General features: G+C 32.5%; 1 protein-coding gene across 1 annotated transcript; it reads left to right on the top strand.

Annotated features, from left to right (window-relative positions):
- Positions 1-256: 256 nt before the first annotated feature.
- Positions 257-1,184, top strand: L3040_006783 (uncharacterized protein; the record flags this gene model as incomplete). The annotated part of the gene is made up of 2 exons (XM_066154242.1): positions 257-1,007; positions 1,057-1,184. The coding sequence occupies 2 exons, from the start codon at positions 257-259 to the stop codon at positions 1,182-1,184; spliced, it is 879 nt and encodes a 292-aa protein (XP_066011217.1).
- Positions 1,185-15,742: the final 14,558 nt, after the last annotated feature.

Raw genomic sequence — 15,742 nt, 5'->3', positions numbered from 1 at the left:
TAAATCCCTCAGATCGAGGACTAGGGTTTACGGGTGAGCAAGGGTATTGATTGTATGACTTACTCGGCCTATACCGAGCTTACGCCGAAGCCTAGGTATATAATACCTAGCCGCCGTACGAGTCCTTGAAGAGCCAGGCGAAACAGTTTGATTCTTTGCAACTGACTGTCGGACTCCTACTCTTCTTGATTTCAATTTGCCTTCCAGCTACTCTTTAACCCTAACCCTTTATTGATTGTTTGCACTCAATCCAACCATGCCTTCCACCGTTGTCTCCATCCAGGCACCTACCGCCAAATACAACGCCGACAACGTGGCGGTTGCGGGCTCTATCGACGAGCTTGCAGCCTGCGTTCCCCGCCCTTTTCAAGCCCACTTTCGCTTGATCTTCAAAGAGTGGTTCGACATCGGCGTGAAAGTCTCACACTGCTCTCACGCTATTAGTTCGCTTAAGGAACACCTTTCTGTCCACACCCTTCCCCCTTCCATTCAAGGTGCGCTAAAGGTGCCAGCAGTTCAAGTGTCTAAAGAGTTCAAGGGAACAGACTCGTGGAACGCATGGGAAGCAAGTCTTATTACCGCCACCTCTGAATACCGTCTCAAGGTACATAAAGAGTGTATCGCGGTCAAGGAACAAGAGCTTAAGCATCTCGAATCCTTGGCCGACGATAAAGCAGCTGAGACTGCAAAAGAACTTACGATTAAGAAGGTCACCGAATCACTCGGCCCTTCTTTTTCAAGTACGGCAAACAAATCGAACGATTATCTCAGAGATGAGACTCGTACGTGCTCGCAACTAGGTGTGACTTGGCTCCGAAGGTCTTTTGGCCTCGGACTGATGAAACATCAAAATGAGCTTGCCGTAAAGCTGAGTAAGCTGAAGCTTAAAGAGGATACGGATACCCACATGAGCAATTATGGGGCAAACGATATCACTCGCGTAGTTGAGCTCGCGGTTGCCAAGGCCTTGAACAAGTCTGGTAAAGCGAAAAGCGCACCTCCGAAAGGTAAGTCCTTTAGTCTCCGCACTAAGGTCTTAACTAATTCAAGAGATAGGTGCCAAAAAGTCCAACCCCAAGCCGAACAAGGCCAAGGGTGGCCCCAAACCAAAGAAACCCCAACCAAACTCAGGGAAGGGAGGAAAAGGAAATGGGAGTGGGAAGAAGAAACCAAAGAAGAATTAGCGGGATTAGATAATCAGCTAGCTTCTCAATCAAAACAATTTCGGTTGAATGATTTGTCTTCTTACTCTCGTACGTGGTTTGAAAAACCCGTAGATATTAGAGCCCAATGGTTACTACCTTATAGTAAACTTGAATATCTTGATAGTATTTCAAGTACTCAATTAGATATATTTCAAGGGCTTAACGTATTTCTCTTAGAAAATATACGGCAAACGCTATTATTAAACGGGAAATTTATTTTACACGATAAAATGAGACCACAATTGGTACGCGAAGCTTGGCTAAAGCTCTAACGATCTATTAGAACTAAATTCTACTTCAAAGATCGACTAGTAAACCTAAGTTATATACCTCAGTTCCATATCAAGCAAGACGATTGGGATCTACCCAAAGCTTCTGATGAATTAGAGAGTGGGTTAATAGAAATCAAACATGCACTGTATAAACAGATCAATGCTTTGCCGAAGTTAACTCCACGCTATAACCTTAATTTGCGAGATTTAAAGCAGTATTTAACCGAGAAGAATTACCTCGTTAAAATAACTGATAAAAATCTGGGCTTAAGCGTTATTTCGCTTGATTGGTATAAGGAACAAGTTGCAATCCACATGAGTAATACAAAAGCGTATACTCTACTAGATTTCATACTTATATCACTTGGTAAACAGCTAGAGGAAATCTATGAATCCCTTTACTTGCCTGCTTCTATTAAGAAGTATATTCGCGCTAGCACGAATGATTTGCTCACGTTCTATGTGATACCTAAGGTACACAAGCACTCGTGGGCCTCTAGACCAATCATCCCAAGCTATAGCTGGATAACGTCGCGGGTAGCGGAAGTAATAGATTACGCTCTACAATCAGAACTTCTTAACTTTCCAAGCGTTTTGACTTCGACATAAGATTTCTTAACAAAGATTAGAAAGGTCGATTCCTTCGACGGGTGCTGGATTGTAACAGGTGACGTTACAGCTATGTATACTAATATAGACCCTTTCCGGGCTATCGATTCGATTAAAACAATAATCGGACGAGCGTCGAAAGGTATTCGGAAGAGTGATTTGACGAAGATGATGGAATTCGTCTTATTAAACAACTTCTTTAAATGCTAAGATAAGATTTATTAACAACGCAGTGGTTTAGCTATGGGCGTCGCTTGCGCTCCGATTTTAGCAAACCTCTATTGTGGATTGTACGAGAAAGGTCGTTTCAAATATCGCAACAACAAGATTAAATTCTACGGTCGCTTTATTGACGATATCTGTCTTATTTATAAAGGCACAGAAAGCGAGCTGAACACCTGGTTAAGCGAATGGAAGCTACCAGGCTTAGATATTACGTGGGAATATTCTAAACATTCAGCTCACTTTCTGGACGTTGAGCTATTAATCGTAAAAGATCGATTGGTCACGAGAATCTACGAGAAAGCACTTAATCGTTATATGTATATTCCCTTCTCCAGTGCTCACCTTCTTGCAACCAAGAGAGCCTTCGTTAAGGCCGAGCGAGTGAGATACAATACAATTTGCACGCGACCTGAGGAAGCGAAAGCGTGCGAACGCAAATTGTATTTGAATCTTTTGAGACGAGGTTATCCTTAAAAGATGCTGAATGAATGGTTTAGCGAGACCCTTAGGGTGATCGAGCGGCCTATTCCTAAGCTAATACTCCCTTCCGAGTATAATCCAGTATGGGAATATATACGTATTGGTCCGCTGAAAGACATCTTACGAAAAATGTCTACCGAGGATTTCGATGATTTGGATAACATCGTAACCTCGCTAAAGCGGGGGAGAAGTCTATACGACTCTTTCAATCTCTATAATCTAACGCTATTAAATGCGTATGAGCCGAAAGAAGGAATATAATACTCGAAACGCCGTATTCTTAGCGATTTCTTTTATTATTGAACTCCAGTTTAGGCCTTTGAAAAGAGGTACGAGAGCTGTCTACTCTTGTTAAAAGCGAGGCGCGTTTGTATACTGCCTGAGTAACAAACGGCTCGACGCCCGTGGCGCTGAAAAGCGTTGGTGCGGTGACGTCGGTGACGAGTAGCGAGGGTAGTGATAACGCCCTCGCTAACTAATAGACGCCGGCCATATTATATTTTAATAGATTCTAATACGATCTATCGAGACAGGAATACAGGATAGGAACAAAAAAGGTTAAGGGGCTCTAGGAAAGTGAGAAGTTCAAACCTTTTCCCCACCTTAACCCCTAACCCTAAACCTAACCCAACCCTGACCCTAACCAGAACCTTAACCCGGACCCTGGTTTGAGCTTACCCTATTACATTAGTCAGCCTTGGAAACTTCACGTGGTCGTTGCTTACGGAGACTACCTTGAGAGAAGGGGACTTACGAGAAAGCGAACACTTTTCGGGGTATTTGCGGGACTTTTTCGGAGACCTTCGGAAAGAACCTATTTTAAGGGGTCCCGTTAGCACTACCAAGCAGAACCGTGGAGTCACTTAATACAAGGGGAAAACTGACCTAGGAAAAGAAGTGGAGCTCACGATAGAAACGGCGCAATACTTTCGATGAAAGGAATGAGAAGCGACAATCAAGAATCTTGCCCTTTGCATATTGCTATAGTATACAATAGAAGGGGATATCGGGTCATATATATAGACCGTAGACTTAGTAGCATCGCGTATATACCTTCGCTTATCGTGTCCGGCTACGCCGCAAGGTTTACTCGGAACGTAGAAGTTAAAGTTTTGCACTTTGCTAACTAGGTGCACAGCTTACCTTGGCGAGGTATTTAATAGACTTTATGCGCGCATATATGCGCGCATGCGCGCATATATGCACGCTTATCGTCGTATTAAATATGCGAAACCTTGGAAGGCCGCGCGTCTAGTTTAAGTTTGCGCGATTAATATAACTCGAATCCTTCGATATTGATACACCTGCATAAATCCCTCAGATCGAGGACTAGGGTTTACGGGTGAGCAAGGGTATTGATTGTATGACTTACTCGGCCTATACCGAGCTTACGCCGAAGCCTAGGTATATAATACCTAGCCGCCGTACGAGTCCCTGAAGAGCCAGGCGAAACAGTTTGATTCTTTGCAACTGACTGTCGGACTCCTACTCTTCTTGATTTCAATCTGCCTTCCAGCTACTCCCTAACCCTAACCCTAACCCTAACTATTCGCATTTATAATATTAAAAAAGCTATTCTTTTAAGCGGTGCCTATTAAGTTAGTGCTTTAGTTCAGCTTATTAAAAGGCATTAGCTTAGCTTTAAACTTAAAAGAACTTAAGCTAAATATTCTTTTAACTAAAGTACTACTTTTAACTTTAATAACGAACATCGATTAATTACTCGAGTAAAGCATAAAGTTGTTAAAAGAGTTGATTCGATAAGCTTCGATAAATCGATATAAGTTAAAACGGATTATTAATATTATTAAGTTTTTCGTAGCTAGCTTAAAGTATTTAACGTATTCGAAAGTATAAGTTTCGCAAAAGACTTTATCTAATTAATCGGCGGCGTCCGATAAAACTCTGCGGCTAAAGCGGAGCTTCGTTTAAACGTTTAAATCAATAAGTTCTTTAAACTTATCTTCGAACTTTAATACGTTTTTTACTTTTTGCGAGATCTTTATGCAATTGTAATCGTCGTTATTAAAGCTTAAATTAAAAATCTCGGATAGCAAAAAGTAATTTATTACTTTGCTTCTTTTTCTATTTACTTTTACTTAACTATAACGATCGAAGAGTCGTAAGATCGCGTTATTAAAAAATTCGTCTTTTAAAAGCTTATTGATTTAACTAATAGCTTTCTTAATCAATTCCGCGGCAACTTAAAAAGCGTTATCGATGTTCTCGTTTTAATTCAAACGGTCGAAAGCTAATTAACAAAAGTCTTAGCAAAAGTTGATAAAAGCTACGTTTATAGTTATAAGGCTTTTAATCTCGACGAGTTCGAAGCAGCGGTTCGATACGGCTTTAATTAGTTCGTACTCGAAGCTGTTTCTTTTTTAATAGCTAATGCTAGTAGCGGCTAGTTCTCGGGAAGGTCGCGTTGCACTTTAAGTGCAAAAGCTAGAAAAAAGCTTACGTCGGTAGACTTACGTAAAGTAGACATAATCGAAACAATTAAGTTAGCGTTCGAAAGCTTATTAATAAAAGCTAACATCGATTTTTAAAACAAAGCTGATAATAATAAAGAGCGTGTAATAAGTGATCTTAGCAAAAGAGTTTTAAAAGCAAAAGGTTAACTTAATCCCGCTTTAATTGCTAACTTATTTAACATTCGTGAACTACGGTTCACGAATAAATTTTTTAATTCGAGCTCTTTTTATAAAACGAAATTCTAAGTCTAATTCTCGTCGGCAAACTCTATACGTTTTTTAAGCTCGTCGTATTCTCTTTTAATATTATCGAAAGCTAAAATCAACAAACTATATAATAAGACCTTTAATTTTAGCTTCTTTAAAAGTCTTTCGTCCGAAATAGCAATTTTATCTTTCTACTTAATATTAGTTTTATCTTTTATAGTTTAGCAAATAAAGTTGATTATCGTAGCATTAAGCTTAATAAACTTGCGTCCTCGGATTATATTAATTATAATCTTTTAAAAAGCGACGTAAGTAATAATATAATAATTAATAGCTTAAATAGCGTAAGCGTTAAAAGTGCAAGTTTTTAAAATAACGCTTAATTAACGAGCGCTATAAACTAAAGTACATATAGCTTTAAAGTGATCGTCGTATAGCAATTAACTTTTAGCGCCGTTAAAAGCTCTTTTAATTCGTTTGTGTCTTTTAGCATTCTTATTACGAAAAGAATAAATAGCGGTGACTTTAATAATAAACTAATCGTAAGCCGAAAAAAAGTTTTTAGCGTTTATATTCTTTCTTACGTATTAAGCTCGTAAAAACTAATCGTATTGCAAGATCAAGTTATCTTTTTTACTTAGTCTATTATTAAAGTCGGAAGTTACTACTTTAAGCATAGCTAATTAATTAAAATTGCTTATTTAATAATAAGTCTAAAAGAACTTATCGAAAGTCTTAATAACTCGTCTTTCGAACTTCAGCTCGAAGCTCGATTATCAGACCAAAACAGCTTGCTTTTCGCTTATTAATAAGCTAGAAAATGCATTTCGGACAAAGGCTTTTCCTTTAGCGGCGGCTGACTTAAAAAGCATATCTGACTCGTAAACCACGGTTTACGAGTTAAATATAAAATAAAAGAATAAAGCTAATAATAGTAGTAATTAATTAAGTAATAATTAAGGTCGTTAATGTTAGTATAGTGTTATATAATGTGGTAGAGTTAGGGCTTTGTATTTGTTTTGTTTATGTATATAGTACTGATGCTAGGCACCTTTGTTACGTAAGTCACTTTTATATCATCTCTTGAATTTGAAGGATCCTTTAATAAGGCTCTTTCTTGCCGTCTAAGCTTGCAAACAACTTTATTTTCTGACGTTTCAGACCTCTTTTATTCTTTTCGAACTGCTTCCGTTATTGAACGGTAACACGGGGAAGAAGATGAGTAAAAAGATTCTTGATTATTGTTTGATAAACTTAAAGAATAGCCTTTTACTTATACATCTAGAAAAGTCTTAACACGTAATAGGTCTATCACTTGATCATATCCGACACTCTTACTTAAGACTTATTCAAATGAAAAAGACTTTCACTGAAGTTCATAAATAAAGCTTTTATTAAAAGTGGATCCGAAAAAAAAAACAAAAGAGAATATAAGAGTATTTTATAAAGAAAAATAGCAAAGGCCGAAAAACTTAATTATAAAGAAAAAAAAACTAAAAGATTAATTTAATTGCTCGCTTGTTTTTAAAAAAAGAAGATCATCTTAATCTTTAGTTCTTATCTTTTCGCTTGATTGCATTTGAAAGAGCTTTTTCTTTTTAAGTAAATTATCTTTTTCTTTTGTTAACTGATCCGAAAGGTGATTAGCAGTATTATTAGCTAATAAAAAAAAGTATTGCGTAATACTTATCGAATTTTCGGCGTTATTCTTTATTCGAGAAATAAAAGATTTACGTAATAAAGCTTAAAAAGATCGAGTCTTGACTTTCGATAAGGATTTTTAGCGTAAGATTAAAGCAGCTTTTGTTTATATTTTCCGTTTTAAATTAGATTAATTGATTTTCTTTGCTTTTTTTTGTTTAAGCTCGTCTTTCGATAATAGCTAGTTTTTTTAATTCTTATTGCTTAACGTATTACGTAGCTAAGTAGCGGTGTAAGTTACGCATTAGTTATTTAAATTGCCGTTAATTAAGCTGAAAATCTAAAGATTTTTTTATCAAGGCTTTTCTATTAGCTAAGATATATTTTAATAAATTCTTTTTATAAAAAAAGAAGCGCGGACTTATAAACTTCGTTAAGATCGGTATTAAAGTAATTGCAATTATAAATCGCAAGACTAAACTTTTTGCCGTTTTTTTATTGCTAAGCTGCTTAAGCGTAATCGTTCGGCTATAAGCTTTTTTTTTCGGCTAGTTATTAACTTATCTTTTCGTTTTTATAATAAACTAGCCGAAACGAAAAGTAGCCGGTCTATTATTACGTCTTATAAGCAGTTTAACGAATTAAGAAAAAGTATAGTTATCTTTAATTTCAATATAGCTATTAGCTTGCTTTTTGCAATCGATATAAAAAAATGATCGAGAAAAAAGAATCTAGTATAAAGTGCTAGTTTTATTTATTAAGTAATATAATTAATAATATTTGAAATTCATCGTTAGCAAAGTTAAGTAACCCGCTATCTCGTCGGTAATAGCATTTAATTGTAATTCTTTTAAATCCGAGATCATCTGCTAATCTAGTTTAATAGCGTTGCCGACTTCGTCGGCACTAATAAAAAAGCTTTATAAAAAAAAGACGCAAAGCAAGAATTAAAGTTTTCGTTTTCTTTATTATAAATTATATTTCCAAGAGCAAGCGTTTTTTCGAGCTTTTTTAACGAATGCTAAGCTATTAGCTTTAATTATTTTCGTACAAGCTTTAATGCGAGTGCGAAGCTTTTTATTAGTTTTGATTTCGAAAAAAAAGAGATTATCGCGATTAGATTTAAAAAAGTCTAAGTCGTTAAAACGTGCAATTCGCTTAACGATCTTTTTTGTTCGAAGCATAATTTAAAAAGAGTAAAGTGATAAAGTATATAATTAAAAAGAGAAGTAGATTATAATTAGTCTTTTATGTCTTATTAATCGTAAAGATCTTAAAAGAAAAAGGATTTTGTAAGTTTATAAAAATATTAGTTTAAGTTTACGCCGTTATAATTAAATCTTTTAAAACTTTAATAATTAAATAAAATGATTAAAAAGAATCGATCTTTATCGTTTAAAACTACTTTTAATTAAAAAAAGCTAAGTTAAATAAGTCGGTAATAAAAGTGCTTTAATTACGTAATATTAAACTTTTAGCATTTTAATCGCTTTTTTAAATTCTTTAAACTGTCGCTTAGCTAATAGCTTAATTAAACCGTCGGCGACTTGATCTGCAATAGCGACTTATTTTAAATCTATTAAGCTATCTCGTACGGCTTCTTAAATAAACATATGACGAAAGTGAATATGCTTAATTCGATAATAAAATTAAGTGTTTTTAGCTAATGCGATCGCTTTTTAATTATTATAATAAATTAAGATTAAAATCGTCTTTTCTTACGAAAGTATTTCGATTAAAAAGCGCTAAAGCTAAATTGCTTTTTTAACGGCTTTCGTCTCGATTATCAATTCGGATTCGCACGAAGATAAAGCAATAGTAAGTTGCCGTTTCGAAGATTAGCTAATTGCTCCGCTTTTGATATTAAAAATAAAGCTTTTTATAAATTTGCGTATTAATTAATAACTATTTTAATCCGCGTTAAAAAAGCCGGTCAAATCGCTTAAGTCTTTCCGGTAAACGAGTTCGTAGCGAATAGTTTTTTTTAAATAACGAACGATACGTTTTGCTGCTTTTATTTATTTTATAATTAGATTTAAAGCAAAACGATTAATTATAAAGATTAAAAAAACAATATCGAGCTTAAAACTTAATATAGCGTATATAAGCGAACCGATAAATCGCTAGTATTCGTAACGAAGCTCGAAAAGGGCTTAATATTTTAATAAAAGTAAAATTAAGATTTTAAAAGAAACTTTGATTAATATACCGTAAGTATTATAATCTTTTATTTCGAAGTCTTAAATGATCTTCTCGATATAAGCTCGTTGTTCGAGATTAAGCGTTCGATTAGCGCGATCTCGAATAACTATTATGCTTAAGTAATAAGCTATTAATCCGAAATCAATTATTTAAAAACGTTTAAATAAAGTAGCTTTAAGTTTATTAACTTTAGCGCGATTACGGCCGGAGATAAGTAAGTTATCGACGTAAATAACAATAATAATTTCTTTTTATAAAAAACGCTTGCGTTAATGCTAAAGAATTTAAATCTTATTTCGATAAGGAATTCGAATAAAGTATTATATTAAACGCGAAAAGCTTATTTAAGTCCGTAAAGTGCGCGGTTTAATTTGCAAACCTTTTTAATTTCGTCTTTAAGCTTAATAAATTGTTTTACGTAAACGGATTCGGCAACTTTCTTATATAAAAACGCGATCTTAACGTCTATTTAATCGATCTTTTAATTTAAAGCAACGGCGATAGCGAAAATCATTTTATAATTTATAAGCTTAATGATCGTAGCAAAAGTCTCGATATAATTAATGCCTTTTTTTTATTGATTTTTTTTAACGACTTAGCGTGCTTTTTAACGGATTATAAAGCCGTTAAGTTTTCGCTTGTATTTATATACTTATCGACCGAGAAAGACGCGCTAAGTCGTAAGTAAATCGATAAGGTTTTAAGTATTATTTTCGTAAAGTGATTTTTGTTTTTCGGCTATAGCTTTTAACTAAGCCGTTCGATTATTATCGGCTATAGCTTGTTTATAAGTTTTCGGTTCGAAAGGTTTAAAAGAGTTGGCTTCGGAGAAAGTGATTTTTATTATAAAACCGAGTAAAGCTTAAATATAAAAGCTGTCTTTATTTTCGGCGTGCTTAATCTTAAGTTTTTTTTTCGGCTTTAAAGTTTGCTTTGTTAAGAGTACTATAAAAGCGATTAAGTTAAGTGAGTTAAAATCTCGGTAAAGCTTAAGATAAAGTTTAAAAAGAGTTAGCGAAAGAAAAAGAGTTCGAAAAATAAAATCGAACGTACTTTTAAAAGACGAAAAAAAAAAGAAAAAAGTCGAAAGATAATAAAAGCGATTAAAAGTATCGAAGATATAAAGGTTTTTTTAGAAAAATAAAAGACGGAGATCTTAAGCGATAAGCTTTCGAATCGAATAATCTTCGTTTTTAACGGTAAGCGAAAGGCGTAAGCATTTTAGCTTTATATTAAACGAACTTTCGATCTTGCGCTTTAAAAGCGTTAAAAAGTAAAAATCAAAAGAGTAAGAATTAAAAAGATAAAAAGCGGAATTAAAGTGCGGAAAAGTAAGTGATTCTTTTATAAAATTTATTTGTTCGATAACGGCAAAAGCTAAAAGCTATTTAATTATATACGCGTTATATGCTTTTTTAATAAAACCGTCGGTCGTTAAAATATAATAAATGTAATCACTTTCGTATTTAATTAATCTTTCGTAAGAGATTCGTTTAATATACGATTTTGTTTTTTTAATTTTGCTTTCGAAAAATTAAGCTTTAAAGCCGATAATGCGTAAGTGCGAAACGAACGGTTTATATAAGTTCGTAGCTTTAAAAAGAGTTATGTTAATAAAACTATAAAAGCGACGAAAATAAAAATAAACGGTAATATAAAATAGTTTCGGCTATTATTTCGCATCGAACTTAAAACTTTGCAAAAACGTTTTTATAATATTTTAAAGTGTTCGTCCGATCTTTTCGACAGCTTTATTTATTTATAGATTATGCGGAACAGCAAGTTCAAATCGAACGCTTGTTTCGATTAAGTGTTTTTGAAAACGCCGAAAGACGTATTCGCTTCCGTTATCGATACGAAAACGCATAATCTTTTTTCGACGAAAAGCTTAAAAGAGTTTGAATTTATTTAATACTTTAAACTTATACTTTATATTATAATACTCGACTTTTTTTGTTTTATTATAATAAAAGTAAATAAAATAAATAAAGCCGTCGTACCTTTTGCGAAAAGGTTTAATAATATTTATATAAATAAGCTCGTCGAAATACCGTTTTAAATTGATATGTCTTTTATATACTCTTTTAATTATTCGATCGTCGAAGCAACTTTCGCAAGCGCATAAAGAAAGAAGTATACGTAAGTTTATATTTTCTAATAGTTTTTGTATTTTTAATAAGTTTTCTTATCCGAGATATTTAAAACGCTTATGCTAAATAGCTTAAGCCTTTTTAATAAAAAAAGCGATTAAAGCTCGATATTAAAATCGTTATTAAAAAGGATCTAAAGTATCAAAAATCGAAGCTAGCTAAGAAAAGTAAGCGTAGCGTCGTTAATTAAAGTCGAAAGCTTTATATATATGACTTAAGCGAAAGACTCGGTTTATAAGCTAGCGCAGATCGATATTAAAGCAAAACAAGTCTTAAGCGATTCGAGCGGTAAAAACTAAAGAGTTTTTACTTAATAAAAAGAGTAAAGCACTTTTTTCGTTTAAAGTTATACTTACACTTTTTCCAATAAGATTTAAATAAAAAAGAAGGTTAATATTAAGGTTCGGATAATAAATAACGTTATATAAACGAATTTAATCGAAGCTGCCGTCGTTCGTTTTAACGAATAAAGCAATTATGCTTTTTTTTTAAAGTAAAAGTGAATGACCTTTTATTTTAAAAACGGTAGTTGCTTCGCTTAAGTCGAATAAAAAGATGTTTTCGAAAAACTCTTAACGGTAAAACATATGCTTAATGCAGCTATTATTAAAAATAAAAGTGTTTTCGAGTGTATTTAAAAATTAAAAAGCGAGAGCGTATAAGGTTTCTTAAGAAAATAAAAAAAAAGAATCTTTAAAGAAAGCTTTAATAAAAAGTACGGTATATTAAAGTGAAAAAGAAAAGAAATAAGAAAACACTATTACGGCGATAAGCCGTCGTGTTTTTTAAAAAGTAAAAAAGAAAAGTAAAAAATAAAATAAAAAAGTAAAGATTATAAAAAAAATAGAAATTATTTAATATTTAAAAGTAAAAGTAATACTTAATAATAAAGTCTAAAGCTTTCGAAAACGTTGCTTTAATTAAAAATTGCGAGAAAGGTTAAGCCGAAGAAAAGAATAATACTTTTAAATTAGTTTTAATTAAAATAATTTACTTCAAGCAAACTTTAATTGCTAATTTATATTAGAATCTCGAACGTCGAAAGCGAATTAAAAAGTTTTATTAGCGTAACTACGAATCGATAGCATAAAAAGAGCAGCGGAAAGAGTCTTTTCGAAAGAGTCGGTATTTTTAACCGTCTTTAGTTTAGCTTGCTTAATAGCTTTATTTTTACGCTTCTTTTCGATTCGTTTATCGAAAGCAGCTTTTAAATAAAAGTAAGTTATTACGCATTCCGGTTTAAAATAATAAGGTTTCTTATAATAATTATAGATTATAATAGATTTATCTTTTCTTACAAGTTTATTAAGTTTTTCGTATGCGAAGAATACTTTGCTCGAAGAGTGCTATATTAATTGCTTTTTTTTGCGAATAAAAGCTATAAGATCGGCGAAAGCAGTTTTAGATTTATCGCTATCGATATAATCGTTATTCGAGATTTAATTAAATTTAAAGTTTTCGTACGAAAACGGTAGCTAATTAAAATAAACCTTAATTATTTATAAAGCGGAAAGTTAAGTATTATTATCGAAAAGCTTAAGTTGTCCGTTTAAACGTATAAATTCGTTATTAAAAAAAGTGACGTCGTCGAATTCGTTAATACGAAAAGCGAGCAACGCAGATTAAAAACGGTAAAACGTCGCGACGCTTTTAAATCGAAATCGTTCTTTTAAATCTATTAATAATAGCTTTTTAAAATCGTGTTCTTTAAAGTCTTTAACGATTATAAAGCTTATTCTTTTTTTAACGAAGTTTATAACGGTTAACTCGAGTTTATTACCGATAAAAAAGTAGCTTTAAGTTTAAAATTCGTTTTACGCGTCGAGTCTTTTCTTAAACGCAGACTCCGTCTCGCTTAAAAAGCGAATTAATCGGACTCTTATACTTTTAAAGATTTTTTCGTAAAAGTAATTTTTATTAATAAAAGCGAAGTCGATACGTCGGAAGAACTCGATTTAGTTTTCTTCGTCGAAAAACGGAACGGCGAAGAAAGCGGAAAAAAAAGTAGATTGAATATCCGCAGCTATTCTTAAAAATCGAAGTCTTAATAAGCTTAATAGAATCTTTAACGTTAGCTAATAGTATTAAAGTGATATTTATCGAGATATTCTTATAAGTAATAAAAAGGTTCTTTAATTCAAAAGCTGAAAAGTAAAATAAGTAAAAGAAAGCAAAAAGGTTTTTCGTTCGAAGCTAATAAAAGAAAAGTGTTTAAGTTTAATTCGATATTAAAAGGTTAAAAATCAAAATTAAAATCACGATTCTTAATAAAGTCGAAAGATTAGAAAAAGGTATTAATAAGTGTTTATATATAGTTTATACAAAAATCAAAGCGATAAAAGAGAATAAAATTAAAAAGTTAAAAGATCTTACGAGTTTTCGTTTTTTTTAATAATACGAAAGTATCGTCCGTAAGAAAAGCTTTTTTTAAAGTCTCTCGAAGTTCTTAGTTAATTAAGCTATCCGCAGCGTTTTAATTTATAATTAATTTGCGATAAGATAAATGAAATTAAAAATAAAATAAAGAATTTATTAAAATTATTCGAGTTTTATTTTATCGTAAAAGCTAAAGCGCGCTAACGTAATGCGGTTAAGTCGTTTAAAATATAATAATCTCGATAAAAGAGTTTTCGATTGATATTAAATATAAATAAAGTATATATGCAAAATAGATTTATAAGAAGTTAGATCTCGAAAGATTAAAGTTCATTTCGGCGTATTCCGTCGAAAAAGTTTATAAATATATATATATATATATAAACCTTAAGAAAACACTATTATCCGAAATAAGTTACTATTAAAGTGTTTTTAAAAACAAAAGGTCGTATATTTTTAAAAAAAGATATAAAAAGTTAGCGATAAACGCAAGCAATAAAAAAAAAGAGTTGTATATATCGTTAGAAAATAGTTTTAAAAAAGAATATCGTATTCCGTTCCGTTTTGATTTTATCTTTGCGAAAGGTTCGATGCTAAAGAAATCGTATAAGGATTGGTTAATAATTGGCCTCTCTTTGGCTTTTTTCTTTAAGAAAAATTAATAAATTAATAAAAGTTAGAATACTACGTAAAAAAGATATTTACTTTACGCTTGCTAAGGTTTCTTAATACCGGATTGCTTGCCGCCACGATTGCCGTCGTATCGGCCGCATTTTAAGAAAGACGTTTTTGATTAGTAAATAAATTAGTAAATAAGAAAATGATTCTTATTATAGATTTTTTAATCTTTTTTATTAAATCAAGCTGATCTGTATTTGCAATGATACTTTCTATCGAATCAAGCTGATAAGCGGCTATATTGAATAGTATTATAAAGAAGCTAAACGTTAAGAGTAATTGTTTAAGGTAAAATCAAAAGTAATAGAATAAAAGTATTAAGATTAAAAGTAAACTCGTATATTCTATTTTTAAAACATCTTAGCGCGGCCGCTAGTGAATTTACGAAGTGATAAGGCAGCCGCAGCTAAGATAAGGCGGCCGTAGCTAAGATAAGGCGGCCGCCTCGCGCAATTTTTACTTTATAAAGTAAAGTCTGATTTTTTTCTATTATTATTTAGTAATCAATTACAACTATCGCTTTCTTATTTGTTACGCTTTTGAATACAACGCTATTTATTGCTTTATAAGGTCGTCCTTTTCTTATTTAAAATTATCAACTTACTGATCGTAAACTAGATTATCGCGATCAAGTCCTTTTATTAATACTTTTAAATAGCTTTTTTATTAAACGAACCTTTGCTTTCGGACCGACTTTTTTCTATCGATATATTAAGTACTACGGCTAAAAGAGATAACGCAAGCTAAGATAAGTTAATTGATAAAGCAATTGAGAATCAAGCGATTAAAGGTCAAGCGGCTGAAGGTTAAGCGGCTAAAGGTTAAGCGGCTGAAGGTTAAGCGGCTAAGGGTTAAGCAGATAAGGACGAAGCATAAGAAAGTGAAGCAGATATAATACGCGGCGAAAGCGTAGAAAAAGAAAACTTAAATTTGCAAAGTGAACAAAGTAAGTTTATATTTAATTAATCGGAGTATTATTAATACTTTTTCAGTTACTTTGCTTAGCGCAAATCCTTATCTTTAGTCTAGCAAAGCTCAATTAGCTACGGATGCGCTAAACCTTACTTTTGTTAAGCGCCGCGCTATTACAACTCGATAGCTATTTAATTAGTATTTGATTAGTAAATTGATTAGTAAATTAATTGCAAATAGCTGATAAGCATTTATAGAAATTCTTGACCTTACTTTTGCTAAGCGCCGCGCTATTACAACTCGATAGTTAT

The sequence above is a fragment of the Drepanopeziza brunnea genome, assembly GCF_022702325.1.
Source record: "Drepanopeziza brunnea f. sp. 'multigermtubi' strain 214-2 chromosome Unknown ctg11, whole genome shotgun sequence".
NCBI lineage: Eukaryota > Fungi > Ascomycota > Leotiomycetes > Helotiales > Drepanopezizaceae > Drepanopeziza > Drepanopeziza brunnea.
This window is presented reverse-complemented; position numbering and strand designations above follow the sequence as displayed.